Raw genomic sequence first — 19655 nt, forward strand, 5'->3', positions numbered from 1 at the left:
GGATTTATAATAGTTTTAAGAATAAACTCTTTGCTGTCATATTTTCAAGACTTTCACTTTATTAAAATTTGAGTGATTTAGCTTCCCATCATTTGGTTTGCTGTTTACACCTGAAAAAAATGGGAGACATATTGAGGACGATTTGCAGTAGAAGCAGAAAAATAAAAGTACTAAATGGGTGGTGATTCTCCCTCACATGACCAGAAGGAAAACAAACTCTTTGGCTTTTGACCGTGCTTGCTACTAAACACCCTGTCATAGTGTGTGAGGTGAGTCACGACTTGTTTATTTATAGCCACGGCCAATCAAAGGCGACCGCTCTGAACTTCATTCAAGACCAGCAGCTCTTAGGATGTCTTGTAAACATTTGCTCTCTGAGCAAGGAGCATTCTTCCTGGCGGAGAGCAGCACAGCTGCCTGGCTGGTGGCTCCTAAAGCACAAAACAGACTAGAAGATCGTTGCCTGGATTATCTAGATTGGTAGAGAGAGACTGAGAATTCTCTTTTACATCTGAAATGCCAGACAGTGAGGATCTGGGACAAGATGACAGGTACTGTACTTTGCTTGTGCTGGCCCTCCCGTGCAGTGCAGCAAGGACTGAGGCTCCATGTAATCAATCTGTGTGTGCTCCTGAGTGCTCAGCCTTGAGATCAGTTTTCTCTGCGTTGTAACCAATCTTCTGCTTCTCGGGGGCTTTGCCTCTCGTGCTAACCCTCTCAGGAGGGAAGTGTGAGTCTTAGTGTCTGATAGAGGCTAAATGGAACAGCTCTGAGGTACCTCTTAAACCGAAGGTGAAGGGAAGAAAATACTGTGTGGTTTCTACCGGGTCACTTTTTCCTTCAATGCCTCAATATGTCAGGCATGGAAATGATTTAGTTGGAGCCATGCTGCTTACAGAACACTAACTCATTTCTGTGAGATAGGGCACTGGGTCCCCTTGAGGTATGCCTGTCTTTCTGAAGTCCAGCTTCTATTTTAATTAGTTGATAAAACCAACAGTCAGGACAAAAAAAAAAAAAAAAAAAAAAAAAGTTACTGGATCCAAAACTTGATAACATTTTAAAAAATACTGTTTTCTAAAATATGACTCAGCACATTCCTATGAAATAAATGCCCTAATTAAATTTAGCCAAATACTTTTTAAAATAGGTATTTGAAAAGTTGATGCTATTGATGTTTGGCTATGGCAGAGTTTGTAATCTAGATTTCTTAAAGTCCACATGGTTTTTCCATAGTCTTTATGTTAATCAAAATGTTGGCTCTAAAATGACGTTAATGAAATATTTGATGTGGTAAAAAGAGTATTTGTCATGTATGTAGAAAGAGATGCATTTTTTTTTAGAAGTTAGTGAACAAATGCCAGAATACAGAGGTAAATTTAAGAAATTAAGCAACTACAGGGATCAGAATTGGACATTTCATTATGGCTTTGAGTTTCATTTCTTCTAGTTAAGTTTAAATCTAAAATTTGAATTTATGTGGATGTTTTTCCAGTATGTCTGTTGGTGTGTTGCAAGATGAAACACAGGAGATAGATAGTTGTGGTTGTCTGTTGTAGAGCAGCACATTGAAGCACAGCCCCCTGACTGGATGAGCGTCGGTGAATGGATCCCCAGGGACAACTGGGTCTCTGCAGGGGTGGGGTCACCTACACATTTCCGTTTGCAGGGATATCTGGGTTGTGCCCTGTATATATATGACATAGATTACAATTAATTGTAGTGGCAGGTAGTGTTTTTTCTTCTCTTAAGGAAATGTTGACTCATTACTGATAACTACCAAAGCGTTAATTGCTGTTCTTCAAAAAATGTTTGGTGAGATCTCCACTTTGTTCAGTTGTTTATTTTTCAATAAGGAAAACTGGAAATATGTGTGACTCCTTAAAAAAAGTTTTCAGCTTTGTAATAATATCTAATTTATTTTGCTCATAATTCTTTTTCTATAAAGGCTTGCAGCAAAATTTGGCAGCTAAACAGAAGGCCTAAGATTCTAAGACCTCTTTTTCTATCAAAGTTGGGAGTTTTTGTTTTGGAAGAAAAAAGATGAGCTTTTCTAAAGCAGTAACCTGGAAAAACATAACAGAGCCCGCTCTGCCCATTTATCATTTTTGAAGCTACCATTAAATTAACTGACCCTGATGTTCATCCTTCATCCTTTTGTGTCTTCCAATTTCCTTTTCTGAAATTAATTTGCCTTTTTGTCTTGGTCATAACAAATAGGATATAACTGGAGAACATTGCTGAAGAAGTGCTAATGAGGCCTGGTGGAGGTCAGAATATTTTGGTCCAAGTTAGACAAGAGGGAATAGAAGGAGGAGTTATGGGTGCTGTACAGGAGCAATTAATCTTAGAATTGCAAAGGAAGACATTTTAATGTAAATGAACAGATAATGGTGTAATTTTAAGGGCACACTGAATCAAAGCTTCAGCGTGTATGCATTTAAAAAAGGAGAGCAGTAGTATTTTTGTGGAAGGTGCAGAATGAGCTTTGATCCCTGATTGGTTTCAATGCACTGCCCTCCTTGTGGGCTCTGCTCAGATGCAAATACTTCTTACATCCTCTCTCCAAGTTCATGTCCTACTTCAGAAAATATGTAATATTGTGTCACAAGTGTATTTCATGAACATGGTTACATCATAGTTAACTATGTGGCATTGGTCAATACTCTGTTAGTCATACTGCAAATTCAAACCAAAAGCAAAGGAACAGGGGCACCAATACTTCTTAGTAAGGCTAGCCAGAAAGTGAAGAGTTGAGAAGAGCAGATACCCACTTGTATCTTCTGTTGTGTTTTGGCACATGATCATGACTGCCAACAGATGAAGAACAGTGAGGAAATACATGGCCACAGGTAAAGGATTGAAAACAATTTAGCATGAGGAGATATTTTCCCTCAGTAATTCTCTACCATTGAGTCCACTTCAGTTTTGGTGTAAGACAGTATAATTTTTTTTTTTAATTGACATTTTGTGAGGAATGTAATGATAGTCAAGAATGTATAAAAGACATTGTGAATATTGGTCCTGCAGTGGAGGAAATATATAGCTTTAGGAAGGCTTAGTAATGCATCAGAGTAGTAAATGATAACCTACTTGTACAAAATACATTAAAACCCAGGGAAAGGAGTTAAAATGAAGTTGTGCACAGAAAAAGTTACAGTCATCTTGTTAGGTAACACAGAAAGCAATTGAAAAAATTTTCTTTGGCACTTGAAAATACAGTTTTCCTTTTTTTCTTTTTTTTTCTTTTTATTTTTTTTTTGTGCATCTTTTCTGCGTTTCAGGGAACACTAAGCTCATCTTTCCTAGCTGTTTGACTTTGAAAGGCCTTGAGCTAGGAATATCCCAGCTGAAGAATGAGGAAGCTGTGAAGGAGGAAAATAAATTGATTTTGTGAAAAAGCACTAAAAGAGTTGTCTTTGCAAGAGAAAAATAATTCCATAAGAATTGCTTCCAACAGCTGGCCAGATCTGTATAAAGGTCTGCAAATGGAACTTTATGGTTGTGCTGCTCAGTAAGGAGCTTCCTTACTTTTCTGAACAAAAATATCTCTTTTGTGTGTGTAACAGTTACAAATGGGAACCTGACCTGAAAGATCCCAGCCCTTGGACCATCTTGGTAAAAGGGCAAGAGCACATAGTAAAGAGTATTATAGTCTTTGCTAAAGAGAAAGCAAGTCAGTAATAGCATGTACATGGCACTGAAACACTCTGTTCTCATGCAAAGAGACGTTTAAAAAATCCTAATGGCATAAGTCATGAATTTGGACTAATGACACTTGACTGTCAGAGCATGCTTTGAATGACCTGGAACTGCAGTAGTAGCTGGTGTTCTCCTCAGGGGGCTGGGCAGGAGGAGTGCAGGGCAGAGGAAGGGTTTCCTGTGGGAGCTGCCAGTCTGCTCACCAGTCTGCCCACAGGAGCTCAGCCCTGAAATGCCCCACTTTAGCTGGAGTACATTTCGTTTGTCTTGGCAGGACATTAGGCAAAAAGTGACAACATTTAATACTGTCTGCTGTATTGAGGAACTTGTATACTGAAATCACCTTCAAAAAAAGCTGGAATTAACCAGTTTGTGTTCAGTCAGCTGAAGAAATACAATGCAGCTCCTTATTAAGACTTCATAACATGACTGATGTATTATACTTGAATAGAAGTCATGAACACATGCCCTCCAAAATAAGATCTTGTTAGTAATGCGTCATTTTTTTCAGTTAAGCAATATGTTGGATAAGGTGAATTCCCCTGTCTCTTTGCAGAACACTTCAGTGTATTTTTATAAGTTTGCTTGCATTTTCAGAAAACTTTGTTCTCAACTAGTAATATAAACAAAAAAACTATCTTAATTTGTTGGATTGATACTGTTTAGCAAGACATCAGTGGTAAAATGTTCCTGTGTCAGTTGAAGAGAAGAAAATATAATCATGGCTTCAGTTTAACACTCAGTGCAAGGAGTAAATAGAGTCAGGGATGAAAGGTTGCTTATCTGTCACAGGGCCCACCACTCTGTTCTGCAGTCCAGTGGGAAAGGCATATCCAGCCTCATCAAATCCTGATGATTTAAACATATCTCTTCTACAGTAATATTACAAAAAATCATCTTGGTCAGGAAATAAAAGAGAGAAAGCTGTGAAATAAGATTTTTTTCCAGCTTTTTATTCCAGACCTTCCCTTGGGAAAAAATCAAAACAGGAACAGCAAGTTGGACAGATGCACTATTAATAAAAAGCACAAAACTGAAGTGTCAGATGCAGATAGATGAGGCTGGGAAGAAAACACTTTAAGAGTTTGAGGAGCAATGTTACACAGTATAGCATAATTCAGTAGTTCTTATAAGCAATGTATTTGAAGTACTGGAGGTATGATAATTAAAGATGATTTTTGGATGGGAAGTGTTAGCTACTGCTTAAGGGGGATAACTACATTCTCCAGCTTCCATTTTTAAAAAAGATCTGTCTCTATATCTTAGAGATTCAAAGGGTGCCAAAGCCTCAACATTGAAGGGATGGTTAAGTGTGATCTGTTAAAGGATGTTAGCCACAGTACCACATATTAGTGAGCCTAAATCTGCAGCATCTGTGGATTAGCAGTGGGAAATAGGGTGCATATGGATATGTACAAGCTGAACAGATTTCTATTAGAAAGGCTTTGCAATATTTGGAGCAAAAAGGTGGAAGATGAAAATTCTCCCTGAAGTCCAAGAATGGAGTATATTTGTAGATGCATCCTGGTTTTGCTTGTTTTTTTTTGTTTTTTTTGTTTTTTTTTTTTGTGGAAGTCTTTGATGCAAGGACGATTTTACGTGGTATCCCAGTGATTCATTTAAATTGCAGGTCTTGTTAACTTGGTCATGGCCACATGACACAAATACAATTATTTTAGTATACTTAATGATTGCATAGGATCCAAAAGTGGCACAGGATAGAGCCCAGTTCTACATAGTCACCTTTAAAATTAGCCACATGGGTCATTAGGATGCTGTGCTGTGAGTTTAGTAGTGCTGGCCATTCTGTCTTTCCACATAGGACACATAACATTCACAAATGTGTTACATTTTCTGTCCATAAGGCTAATCAATAGTGCATTGTGTTCCAACAAAGTTCAATAGTAGTTTTTAGAGGTTTTGCCATTGGTGTTTTAATATACTTAACTGTGAAATTTCTTTTTAACACTGTTTTATATCTTGGAAAGAAAAAGGGGTGTTTATTTTCATTTTCAGTATATGTCCTCCTGAAATTGCTATATAAAATAAAAAATTTACACAAACCTTTTTAGTCTAGATACTATTTAAAATCCCTTATCTCTGTACCTTAATAATTTAGAAGAAGAATTTTAGAACCTAATTTTTTTTTATAAGTCTTCAGGTATAAAATGTTTGCTTCAGAGAAAAACTGTATCATTGTAATCATTCCCTTCTGCACTGCAGTGACTTCTTTCTTACAGCAGAAACCTGTGAAAGCTCTGAAAAGGTAGACCTGCTTGATTGGGGTTTGCCAGCAGTTTACAGCCTGGATTTCATTTGAGTTTCATTATGAACTCCTGGTTGCCTGTTTGTCTTTTGATATCCAGGTCCCTTACAGTTGCACCATCCTATAGGTTCTATGTATTACCTTTTAAAAAACTACCAAAAAGCAATATTACCTATATTTTGATTTACATATCTTCAGGAATGTAACTTTCAGTTCTTCCACCTTGACTACTACATTCCAAGTTACCCTGAAAATTACAGAGTGCACAGGCTTCAAATGTGTGCAGTTACAGTTGGGAAATCAGGAGGGTTTGGAAGCTCTATATTACAAACTCTTTGCTTATGTGGATGCAGTCCTTCCAATCCACCACATCATGGTGTTCTCCTGTCCCTGCTGCAGTTCTGAGTAGTGTATCTGCATGAAGATACATAGAAAAGTGTGTGCACATAATTCAAAACAATCCAGCACATCACGAAGAGATCTTTAAACCAGTAACATGAGATCTGCTGACCTTTCTGAGAGAAATGTGATGGGGCTTTGCTTGAACAGATGTCTAGCTATGAAATGGGAGCATGACACCATCAGTCATTTTTAGCAAGCATAATGCCACTGTCTCTTCTGGCCAAGGTTTGTGACTGTCATCAGTGGAAGCATCTGGGTGGTAGAGTGTTTTAGGTTGTTTTTTTTTACAATTACTAGGCAACAGTTTATATATTTGCTCAGTTATAGAAATGATGCAATGGGTAATCAGAAGGATGTGAGTAATTTATTTTTTCTGAACACCCTCAACCTTATTGATGGTAGTTTTAGAATGGAAGTGTAGCACTGCATATCAAACTAAGAATAAGTGATGGGAGCATAAACTATTATTGTTTCTAAATTACCCACAAAAGCCTTTGAAAGTATTCAAAGTTGGCTGCTTATCCCCAAAAGAGCAGCTGGGCAGCAGAGCCCAAAGCTGTTTTGGCAGCAAGTATAGGGCTCACATTTAAGTAATGCACTAATATTATGCTGAAATAGATTTATATTCTTGGTTGACTGATGTCATAGTCAGGCACTCCACATTCGTCATCTTCATCACTTCACGTGTCTTCTTTTTCCCTTTTTATCTTTAAATGTGACCATTGGAAAATTAATTTCTCTGGAGTATGCATCATTGTGTGCTTGTTTCCTTTTGATCTAATGCAAGTTTCATAGTTGCCTCTGTTTTTACAGGGCCATGAGATAAGTTCTCTGTCTTTGTGTAGATAGATTATATGTTGTAGAAAGAATTATATGATGTACCTCTTTTCTTTCTCACTTCCCTTCACCAGGATCTGTTGCTTCCCCTTTGTCCCAGCCCTCTGGACTGTGGGTAACACTGCTATTTAGGTTGGCTCAGGGTAAAAAGACAGGAAAGATAGATATCACCAAGGCTGGTGGTTGTTGGGAGGTGTGAACAATTAGAAACAGCATGTGCATCTGGTGGTCACACAGACGATCAGCAAGCTGACTTTCTTACACCTCTAATTGCCTAAGATGAGAGTAAGGCTTCCCAATAATCCCTGGTGTTCCTTGTAAAATGGAAAATTGTGTTGTCTTAGGATTTCTTGTGGCGTAGAAGCAACTGCCAAGTACCCTTTTGTGGAGTTCAGTAGTGTGTTTGTAAAGTTTTGAAGCAAATTTCACCTATACCATCCACTCATCCGCTCCTCTTGCTTGTCTTGTCCATGCACTGCATGTGTACCACAGAGCCAAAGCATATAGCAAGATCTTTTATCTTCACTGCAGCTCATGCTTTCAAAAACTTTGCTAAAGAAAGCATCACTATCACCAAGCAAGGCAACTGCAGAGAACTTTCCCTGCAAATGTGCACTTTTTCATCATTATGATGAAAAAGTGCACATTTTATGAGTTATGATTGTGACTTGTTATAGCTTCTTCTCTTTTATCTATATTGTCTTTATATTAGTAGTGAAAATAGTTTGCATTTTTATTGTACTTTCTGCTTTTGTATTTCCCCCCTCTGTTTTTGCTTCAGCTTAAAATTATTAAAGTGAGTATCTACAGTTGTCCTAAGTATTTCAAAACACTAATTTGATAGCAGGTATCAAGCCTGTTCATTTTTTCTTTGTGCTTCCACAAAGTTTTACTTTGATTGTCAACAATTTCAAATAAAGGGTAGGAGTAAAAGTCTGTAAAAGGATTTTATTATTCAGAGCACTGTCATAATAGTAGTTTTCAGTAATGGAGTAAATGGGCAGCTCGTAAAATACTCATTAATGTTGTAGAATGGTTTATAGAAGCTGGAAGCAGTGTTTCTTTAGGGGAAGTAGCCTATCCATAAAAATTGCAGTTCCTGTAGGCCAAAATGCATGTATAATACTCTCCTGAAGCCACTAATTATCAGAGATGATGGAAAATGAAATCTCTACTGTGGGTGGGATGCAGACAGTTCTGTGTAACATTGCTCATCCCTCCAGCTGGGTTCCTGCAGTGATCTCTATGAGTTATGATATTGTTTTATTTGCATCCTCTGTCTCAGACAAATATCTGCATTCAGTGTCTTGCATGGCTGGGAAATTGCCAAAGTCATCTAGTCCAAGACACAGGGCTCTTATCCTGTGCAATTCAGGTATGCTGTTTTAAATAGTTCAATGTTTGTTTTCCTCAAAGGGAAGGAAAAACCCCTCACCCTGACTATTTTGTAGTGTAAGAGGAAATCACACCACTGCAACACCATAGATACTATAAGGCAGCCAGGAATAGGGCACCACTTTTGGGGCTTGGACTTTAATGAGCTTTACCCCATGGCCAAAACCGCTGTTCCGTGCAGGTGGCGGTGCCTGAGCAGTGTGGCTGTGTCCCCACCTGCCAGTGTGGCTGTGTCCCTGCCGGTCAGTGTGTCCGTGTCCCCGGGCAATGTGCCTGTGTCCCCACGGGGCAGTGTGGCCGTGTACCCGCCGGTCAGTGTGGCCGTGTACCCGCCGGTCAGTGTGGCTGTGTCCCCACCGGTCAGTGTGGCCGTGTCCCCACCGGTCAGTGTGGCTGTGTCCCCGCCGGTCAGTGTGTCCGTGTCCCCGGGCAGTGTGGCTGTGTCCCCATGGGGCAGTGTGTCCGTGTCCCCGGTCAGTGTGTCCGTGTCCCTGCCGGTCAGTGTGTCCGTGTCCCCACCGGTCAGTGTGGCTGTGTCCCTGCCGTGTCCCCTCCGCCCCTCCCGTCCCTGGCTGGTGCCCGCGGCTGTGCCACCACCTCGTGGCGAACGAGGACAGCCGGGAGGCAGGGACGGGTCTCCGCGGAGCATCTTTGACCGAAATCGTGCCTTTTTACAGAAGCGACCGTGTGCAGTGACAGGAGTCAGGAGTTTGCTCTGACCGCCTGTGTGTCCCCCGATGGCTGTGCACCGACCTGTCTACAGCCATTTTTTCAGAATGTCGATTATTTATCTTGCAATTCGATCTACTTGTGACAAAATGTTCACTATTAATGCATTAGACATGTAATGGGTTATATATCTCAGTGAAATGACCAGAGTTGCTGATGGCTGGCTTGCATTCGCTGTGATCAAAGCTGTGTGTACTCAGCAGTGTGTTATGTGAAAAGTAACTCAATAAAGGTGGTGTAGAATTGACTTCAGGTTCTCAGTGTTTGCACGGTGGTTTGTCCATTCTTTGTACCAGTTTGACTTGACATTGACTGGCATGTCTTTATTATTATTTGTTGTTTCTTAAACCAGCTTTGTTGTAGAGGCTCTGTTTACTCCACAAAGGTATATGATGTGACCATTTAAGTTCAATATTGGATTAACTGATCAGCCCCAAATGTGATAGACACATATGCTGCTGTCCCATAGTTTTCCAAAAATTCTTTGGTGCAAGTTTTTTTTGGGGGGAAGGGGTGTTATTTTATTAAAAGCACTGAACAGTCATAAGATAAGCTTTAGCAACAGTCCTTTCAGTATAATAGAAAAACTTAAATTCAATAGGAAATTTAATGTAAACATCAAGACTCCAAGAGCAGTTTCTTTTTCTCCAGATTGGGTAGCAATTTCATCATCATAGTTTGCAGAACAAAGTAAAAAATACGAAAGAAAAAGCACAAGGATTAAATACCTAAAATGAAATGCATTAATATGTGTGGCCATCTTGTGGCAATAAAAAGTACTGTGGTATTTTTTAAAAGAAAAAAATAGTGTTTAAAAACAAGTTTGGGGTCAGTTGCTTGATTTGGATGACAACTGTGCCTTCAACTCAATGTCTTCATATGACAAGAATGAATAAGCAGTAATTTTTTATGGACTGAAAACTGCTACTACTGAACAGATTAATATTTTTTAGTTTAAAATATCAAATTAGCTCAATATAAAATACAAAGAAACAAGCACAGGTGTCTCTAGCATAGCAGCAGCCATTTTACATGATGTTTTCAAGCAGTTTCAACTTACATATGAGCTGTAAACAAAGTCGGGTATTTTTGTTTTGTTTGTTTTATTCAGCTGGAAAGTCACCGATTCCAGTCAAGACTACAGACTCAGAATAAATCAGTGCATTTCAGAAACACTGATGAATTTATTTGTATTTCTTCAAGAAATGTCCCACTTTAAGGAACAAAACCCTGGCAAGGTAAGCACTCCCCAATATGATTAACAGTTCTATATGATTTAATTAAAAGGTGAGATAGATTTAGAAAAAGCCACAAATGAACAAAAAAAAAAAAATGTACATTCTGACACATTCAGTCATGATTTTCTGCTTTTTTTTTTTCTGTGAAGAACATAGGTAGGTAGTCAGTGGGAAAAGCTGTTCACAGTAAACTTTACAGCAATACAATCTATCCCCTTACAACTATTGAAATTCCACCCGTTATTCCATGAAATCTTTAAAGGAAATTTAAACCACCACAATTTAACTGCAATTTAATAAAAACTTGGAAAAGCAAAGAAGTAAATAGGCATGTTCTTAAACACAAACATTTTATTTTCTTGAATAACTGTAGCTTTCAGGAATAGCTGCATGAGGAGAGTTCCTCATACTTTATTGTGGCAATTTTTAATCTATACACTAATAGTTGGTGATTTTCCTTTTTTTTTACTGGAAAGACTGAGCTGGAGAACCCAGCTCATAAAGAGGCAAGCAAAAGTAAGGCTTTTTTTCGTCCAAGTTGGAAGAATACCATTATTTAGTTCTAGTAAAACATGAAGCAGGTTTTTTTTTCCCCAAAGAGAAATATAAATAAGTAAATGTATATTATAAGAATAGATGACATTTTTATGTTTTTATTGCTAAATTCAAGTTAAAAGAAGACTACAGGACTTCTTCTCCTCTTTTAATCTCTCTTAATTTGCCAGAAAGTCTTTCCTAAAAACAAGCCATTCAGAATTAGCAAATAGAAAGTATGTAGTACCACACTCAAATATTAGCAGTTAAGATTGAAAATACAGATGAGCAGCTGGATGAAAAAAGAAGAAAATTATAGAAGAATGAAAATTAGGGAGAAAAAATTAATAAATCATATAAAGAGCAGTTTTATGTCTGGACAATAAAGTTATATTTAAAAGAAGTTCATACTGAAGTAAAGAAATGTGGTATCAATATTGTGGTGACATGACCGTAACTGTATGTTAAGAGATATCTAATAATAATTTAGAAAATATAATGTTGATAGCATGTTTTCCATTCTTTTCCCTGACCTCATTCTCTAAGCCATGCCATTATTTTACTGCCATAATTAGAAGCAAATTAGGCAGTAATGCTGTGTGCAAAATTTCTTTGAATTAACCATTTTATTGCAATTCAGCTCCAAAACCAAATGCATCCTTTCTGCAAACTTTCAACAGGTCAGTTGAGCACTGTGCAGTGGTGAAAAATCCACTGTTATGTCTCAGTCACCACAAAGGCCAAATCTCAAATTTTATGTTGAAAATTTGGCTCAGCCATGTCATTAACAGGGGTATTCGAGCAGCCAATAAGCATCAAGAGATTGCTTGCCAGCATATGAGAGAAAGCAGTTTCACAAAGTGACACAACAGGAGAGAGAGCTATAGCTGGAGGAAGGATGTTTTGCTTTTGTAAACATGCAGCAAGCATGCACTGTAGTATTGCAATTAGTGAGTTGAGTTTTTTCCTGCATATAGATTGTCCAGCCTATTTTCATGCAATGAAGGTATAATTTCTATTAATATTATCAATAAACATGAGCTTGTTAAAGCTTTACAATAAATGAATAAAAATAGCATGTTTTTATGGTAGAAGAGGGGATGCATCCCTAATTTTCTGAAATTGACTGTTTGATGCTTATTTTCACCAGAAGTGTTAAAGGTAATTCCCAGTTTTAAAAAACAAACTTCAATTTTGTGCTACATTCTAGATTTCATTAGCATGCAACATCTTCCTTTGCAAAATGATCAAATCATTTCAGTGAAAGTGTTAATGGTGTATTTTAATGTTTTTGCCAGTTTTGCCTACTAGTCTGCAGCATATGTACATTTTTCACTGTCTTGGGAAGTTACATTCCTGGAGTTGTCCTCTCCTATGTCTTGTGTAAGTATGGTCTCTTTTCCAGTCATGATTTGTGTATCTGTCTACTGTTCATTATTTGGTCTCTGTGTAGGGACTGTTTATTTATTTGTTTATCTACTTGTTTACACACGCGTGCAAGTCTGCAGAAGACACCAATCTCTGTGGTGCAGTTGACAAGTCTGAGGGACAGGATGGCATCCAGAGGGACCTGGACAAGCTTGAGAAGTGAGCCCATGAGAACCTCATGAGGTTTAGCTAGACAAAGTGCAAGGTGCTGCTCCTGGATCAGGGTAAATCGTGGTATCAATCCAGGCTGGAGGATGAACAGATCCAGAGCAGCCCTGCCCAGAAGGACTTGGGGGTGCTGGAGAGGCTGGACATGACCCAGCCATGGGCACTCACAGCCCAGAGAGCCAAACGTGTCCTGGGCTGCAGCCAAAGCAGTGTGGGCAGCCGGGTGAGGGAGGGGATTCTGCCCCCCTACTCTGCGCTGGTGACACCTCACCTGCAGTCTTGGGGGTCCCCAGCACAGGAAGGACATGGACCTGTTGAGTCCAAAGGAGGGGACATGGAGATTATCAGAGGGCCCTAGCACCTCTCCTGTGAAAAGTGAGCGAGCTGGGGATGTTCAGCCTGGAGAAGAGAACACTGAGGAGTGGTCTTTCAGTTCCTAAGGAGGGCTTTCAAGAAAGCTGGGGACAAACATCTGAGCAGTGCCTGCTGCAATAGCACAAGAGGTGATGGTTTTAAACTGAAGGAGGGTCAATTTAGGTTAGATAGAAGAAAGAATTTGTTTGCAGTTTTTTGTCATTCAGAAGTCAGCTTACAAGTGTTTTCAGTGTGATTCTGGCACAATGTTACATAGTCACTTCTGTCAAAGTCGAGATACCAAAATCAGACTAAGTTAAGGTAATGATAGATGTTATAATGACCATAAATTGTGTCTTACTGCTAGTCAAAAATATGTGAGTTGGTATGAGTATAATGGCGTTTTCTGTGATGAGTAGGAATGGCTTCTCAAAACTGGATTTTAACTTGAAAGTGTCTGACATGGGCATTCCACAATGCATTTTTATGTAAAACTGTGTGTTATGTAAAGTTAGTAGTTATCTTATGCAAAGGCATTGTTTAAATTTTTTTAGTAGCTTATTGTACAGCAATATTTCAATACCATTTTTTTTTCTGTCTTCATTTTTATCACAGTATTGTGTGCCTTTTTATGTCCCTTCCTTAAGTGCAATGAATTTGGACAGAAACTGTGCAGCAAAATAAAGTCTGTTCTGATGAAAGTAGATTTTGGAATAGTGGAATATATCAATCAGAAGAAAAAAGAGAGATCTGGTGAGTAGTTAATTATAGTCCCATATATTATTATATAATATTATTGTGTTTCTGTATGCAGAGCATTTCATTCACCTTGCAGAAAGTTTGGTTTGTCCTGAGAAGTCAGCTGTAGAGATATTTCATGCTTTGAAACTGGCTACTCTTATTAGCTTTATAAGGAGCGACAATGTATGTCAAATGTCTGGGTTTGATAATAAAGAAATTATTACTTCGTGGAAAGAAACAAGGCAAGCTCTTTGTATGTGATTAGATGTACTGCTTATAAGTTTTCAGGAAAAAAAAAAAAACTTGCTGTAAGCTTGCAATGCTTATCTCTCTTCAGATAAGGCAAACTTTCCCAGTAGAGAGAGTCACTCAAGAGTCTCAAAATAAGTACACAACAGAATTTTCAGTAAGAAACAAAACTCTGTTCCTGTATCTAAATCTGCCTTGGTTTCACTCCTTCCAGCAAAAAAATAATTGTTTTCTTCTCCAAATATTCCAAAAGCATATAAGAATTGCCACAGGATAGCAGCTACAAATTAATCCAAATTTCTATGTGGAAAGGAGAGGAATCAATTTTAAACAAAATCTTGCCTATCTCACCCAATATCTTTCTAATACTGGAAACTTTTAGATTTTAAGCAATAAAGCTATTTCAAGGAAAATCTGTATATGAACAATGTTAGTTTGTTTCTTCTGCATGCTCCAGTTTTGGTAATTAAACCTTTGCAGTGTAGTCACACTACTTGCAGGTATTCTACCCTTTTAAATTAGTGCTACATCAGTAGACTTAATATCTACTTTAAAACATGCATTTCTTGTAACCATTTTACAATTCATTATACAATGTGCTGTTCTTAGACCCAAGGAGAACCTCCATGTGTCTTTTCCCCTTCTCTTACATTTTAATGTGATAGTAACTGAAAATAAGGAATAATGCATTGGAAATTTTCTTTCATGCATTATTCTACCTTTCAGTTTTTAAGTGAAACTGGCAGAGATAAAGATCAGACTATAGTTTAATAAACTTCATAAGCCAGCACTGGGAAAATGGTTGAGGGTATATGTGTTCTTTCCTGCATTTCATCCTCCAGTTTAATTTAACACTGACAAGTTCCCTACCTTGCTTTGCTTCTTGGGTTCACCACATGCGCTCACAAACCTTGTGTTGGCACAAGAGAGGAAAGAGCAAGTCGCAGGAGAAGGCAACCAAGGGCACTTTGGCTGTGTTTTTCATTTTATACTGGTTTAAAAGATTCTCAGACAGAGGAGGCAAAGTTTGTATCTCTGCTTATCTGTAAAGAGCAACATTCTACCAGACTTTAGAGGATGCTTTGTATGCATATTTGCATACGACTGTGAATGCAGGGTAGCTGAGTGCTGGTAGAAGAAGGGGTTTGTAGATGAAGATTACATGCAATTATCAAGCAAATTGCATGTTCTCATGTAAAAGAAATGTGGTGGGATAACTACACAGCCTGTTCTAACAACCTGTTACACCTGTGCATTTTACCAGCAGCGTAGTCTAAAAAAGAGATATCTGTTTGCCAGGGCAGATGACTTTCTAGTGAGCAACAGAGACTCCTGAAGGAAGTGCAGGTAAATAGATCTACTGGAATGCATTCAGAATAGCATTCTTTCTCCCACTATGGTTGCTGTATTTTGATAAGCAGCCAGTCTCTCAGTCAGGCTTGTTTCCCTGGTAGCATAGCACATAAATGGTGCACTGTGTCAGCAGGTGGAGAGTTTAGAGTGTACACAAGCTGTGAGACAGAGAACACACACTGAACCTGGAAATCCATTGTCATGAGTAGAATAAAAAATATATTTTTTTCTTTCAGAAACAGCAAAAACAAAAGCCACAGAAGATGACAGTGAATTAGACATATCAGCTCTGTGTCCTAAGGTGACTTTTTTTTCAGTCAGCCCTGTCTTGCTTTTAAAATCTGTATAGATAATGGGAGGCTATTTAGATTGCTGTCTGTGTTCTCCTGTGGAAGACTTTGCCCTCCCCAGGAGGCTGTGTTCCTGAACTAAGCAGTGTGCTTTAGAAGTGATTCATAGTCTCCACCTTTAGCCTTATACTAACCAACCTACTGCATTTCTGACTCCTGGCCTTCAAGGTAATGGTGTCATTGGCCTACTGAGCTAAGAATGTGTTTATTTTGTATTGGCTGTAGAATGATTGTGTTAATATTTAAAAGCAAAGGTGGTTACTTTTATTTCCAACACAGAAATTGCAGTTGATTTTTATCAAATTAAAATACAAAAGAGAAACATTAATAGGAAACTGTAGTGGTTCTATGTAATTTGTCAAATATTTTTGTAATCACTTGTCTAATAATTTTCAATGATGGTGCAAATAGGTATATAAAATCTTTCTAGATATGTATGAGAACACTCAAATTTCTTATTTTTCTTCTAGTATTCTAAATGACTGTATGGCAAAGGTTTTTCTGTTATAATCAGAATACCAGTTGGTATTTTAAAAATCATCTTAATAGGAATTATTATGTAGTATTTGATCAGTAGTCTGTAAAGCCTGACTTTGACAGGGATTGCTTTGGAGGTTATTTTGTGTTGGGAAAAAATTATCCTATGGGATAAACATTTGTATCTGACATAATTAAATATTATTCAATAAACTGGTAACGGATAATAGATTTTTTGTTCAGCTAATTTTTGATGGTCTTATAGATATTGGGCTGTTTTTTCTGGTCCAAGTTTACTCATTTTGTTACATTATGCACATTTTGTATTTGCTGGCTCATTTTGCTTTTATTGCAGTAACTGGAATTTTCTATGCTTCTTTAGTATAATATGGCCTTTAGTTATTACAAAGAGGGATGTTTCACTTCTAAGCATTGTATAGTATTTTCATGTTTCTTCAATTAAGGCTTAAATAGGCGGTGATTTATTTTGCTATGACATACAAGAGGGTTTTTTTCCAGTCTCTAAGCATTGGCTTTCTGCAGTGTGATCTTTTTAAAATATAGTAATGCCATGTGTGGGACTGTTTTCTGTGTAGGTTAGTCCTGCAATAGTTGCCAAAGAGCTGTCAGTGTCTGACACAGATGTCTCAGAAGTATCCTGGACCGATAATGGGACCTTTAACTTATCTGAGGGGTATTCTCCACAGACAGACACGTCTGACGGTATGTAACAGCTTCATCTATATCATCACTGGACTCCAGATGTGCAGGTTACCTCAAAATTATTAGACAATTTGAGGACAGGTTTTGGGGTTGTTACTTTTCTCTCTGAAACTAATTTAAGGTTAGTCTTAGTGTTTTGTGTAGTTTTGGATACATCTTGTGTAAGAACTGTCCTCATCTTAAAAATGTTAAAATACATCAGCAAGTGTCTAAATAAATAAGTAGCACTGGGTAAAACCAACACATTCAATAAGTGCTAGATGTAGCACTCTCTTCTACCAAACCTTTCAAGTAAGTAAACCTTTTACAATTACTGCCAATGCCTTTGTGGGTAAGCTAAGCGAATAAAAGCTGAGAAAGGAACAATGAATATACTGACTTGTTAAACAGCCAATTAAAGAAAGTATTATCAGGTTTTACTACTAGACATGAAGACAGCCAGCAATGAGCCTATGAAGACTTAGACTAGGAAAAGATTCTCAAGCATTTGGCTTGATCTTGACGGGAAAAAAATTCTTACTTTTTATCAGTAAACACTTTGCTGGAATAAAGATTAATAACAGCAGTAGTTTGGTGTTATCTGACCTGGGGATCTGTTGTTCTTCTCATCATGCATTTCTCCTAGGAAAAGCTCCCTGTAAATGACAAGCAAGATGATACTACAGGCCAAATTAATAATTTCAGTTATTTTCCTAACATTTCAAGTTGTAAATAGCATTGTATGAGAACAGAACTGTAAGTTGTAAAAAGCAATTGTCATTCATCTCATCTATCTTCCTATCTAAAGCAGGTTCAAAGCTCTTCATTAAAGCTTTATGAAGTTTCTCAGGGCTGTGACCACTTGAATTCTGAACATCTGTAGTGGCAGAGATTCAGCAACTTCCTGGAAAGCCTTTTTCAATATTTGCTTACCCTCATGATGAAGAAGTTTTTTTCTTACACTGAGTCAAAATTTCCCATGTTCCAGTTTGTGTTAATTTACTCTGATCCTTTCACTGTGCACTTTCTAGAAGAGTCAGGCCCATCTTCTCTCTACCTTCCCATTAAACTGATCCCTCTTTGCCACCTTCTCTTGGGCCAAACACGGCCCATTCTCTCAGCATCTACATACATCCTTTCTCTAGCCCCCTAAATAATCATGCTGGCCTTCCAGGGGGCTCAGTCCTGTATGCCATTGTCTGTCTAGGACTGGAGAGGTCAAAACCAGGGAAAGTACTTCAGTGGGTACTCTCAGGTGCTGAATAGAGGAGGAAAATCCCTTCCACTGACTTTCTGCCTTCAATTTTGCTACTATGGCTCAGTGTGTGGTCGGCCTTCCTTGCTGCAAGGGCATACCACTGACCTGCTGCCCGCAGATCTTTTTCTGGAAAGCTGCTTTTCTTGTTGCCCTTGGCCTGTCCTGCTGCACAGGGTATTCCATCCTAGGTACAAGACTTCACATTTGGTTTTGCTGAATGTCACGATGTTCCTTTTCAGCCTGTTCCTTTCTCCAGCCTGTTGAGGTCCCTCTTAAGGCATCCTGACCTCCAGAATATCAAATACACCTGTCCCACAGCAATTCCTTTCTGCCCATGAACTTGCAGAGTGCACTCCAGCCCGTCACCCAAGTCATTAATAAAACCCTTGAACAGTGCTGGTTCCAGTCCCCGTGACAGACACGAGTAACCAGCCTCCAGCTGCACCTTGTGGCACTGATGAAGCCTTTGACCCCAGCAGTCTGGCCACTTTTCCACCCACCTTACAGTTCCCTTACCCTGTTTGCTCACCAGCTTGGCTGTAAGGATCATGTGGGAAACTCTATTCATAGCCTTGCTAAGTGAAAAATAACATCAGCTCTTCTTCTCCATGGAGCATTTCAGCAAATGGGACACACAGAAGTGCAAGACGTAATGGGATGCATCCAAGGACTGGCTGATCTCCTGTCAAAGCTCTGTGCATTCAAGCCACCACTCTGCAGGCAGTACAACCCTTCCTCCTCACCTTCCCAGCCTGTCTTTCCTAAAAAATATGGAGAAAATGATGTATTAGTAATTTTCAGAATTTATTTCCTTAACCCTTATGAATACTCCTACAACAAGCTTCTATTGCTTGTTTTCATAGAAAGTAAGTTCAAGCTTTTTACCTTCTCATTCAAATATTTGATGAAAGTATTCACTTGTGTTGATTTAGGCCTCTTCCACAGGCCATGTATTCCATGGTATGTTTTACACATTCCTAATAACAAATATTGTGCCATGCATTAATGCAGCCATTAAAATCTAATGTTGATTACATCTTTCTTTTTATTCTCTTGACAACATGAAACAATTCTGATCATCTGTAGAGTTTCCATTTTCTGTTTCCTTTTTAATACAAGCATTGACCAATAAAGGAAAAAGAAATTAGTCCTTACATTGGTTTTATATCTTTTTTCTTTAAACAGATAAACATTCTTTTTATTACTCCATATGCATATTAAAAGTTTGTAATACATCCTTACATGTTTACATATTTGTAGCTTGTATATATTGTGAAGATAAATAAATTTTAGGACTTCATGTGGTTTGTATATTTCGAAATAGCTCTGCTGAGGATTTGTATGTGTTGTTTCATAACAGATACATACCTAAAAAAGTTAGCTTAAAAGTTACTTTGTTCAAATAGTTAGGTTGATACCAGCGGATTTGTGGCACTAGAATTATGACCTCAAAACTATTTTGTTTTAGATGT

General features: G+C 38.2%; 1 protein-coding gene across 2 annotated transcripts in view; it reads left to right on the forward strand.

Moving 5' to 3' along the window:
* The window catches only part of RETREG1 (reticulophagy regulator 1), a 65409-nt gene that overhangs the window by 41383 nt on the left and 4371 nt on the right, over positions 1 to 19655 (forward strand). Inside the window, exons 1-6 of one of the 2 annotated variants that reach the window (XM_005484302.3) lie at positions 186 to 551; positions 10443 to 10569; positions 12402 to 12486; positions 13669 to 13806; positions 15633 to 15697; positions 16820 to 16946. In XM_005484302.3, the coding sequence (XP_005484359.2) occupies positions 517 to 551; positions 10443 to 10569; positions 12402 to 12486; positions 13669 to 13806; positions 15633 to 15697; positions 16820 to 16946 (577 nt within the window). In that variant the 5' untranslated portion in view covers positions 186 to 516. Of the gene's footprint in view, positions 1 to 185; positions 552 to 10442; positions 10570 to 12401; positions 12487 to 13668; positions 13807 to 15632; positions 15698 to 16819; positions 16947 to 19655 lie in introns of those variants that run through there. The other variant, XM_005484301.4, reaches the window with a different exon arrangement.

The sequence above is a fragment of the Zonotrichia albicollis genome, chromosome 1 (assembly GCF_047830755.1).
Source record: "Zonotrichia albicollis isolate bZonAlb1 chromosome 1, bZonAlb1.hap1, whole genome shotgun sequence".
In the NCBI taxonomy this organism is placed as follows: domain Eukaryota; kingdom Metazoa; phylum Chordata; class Aves; order Passeriformes; family Passerellidae; genus Zonotrichia; species Zonotrichia albicollis.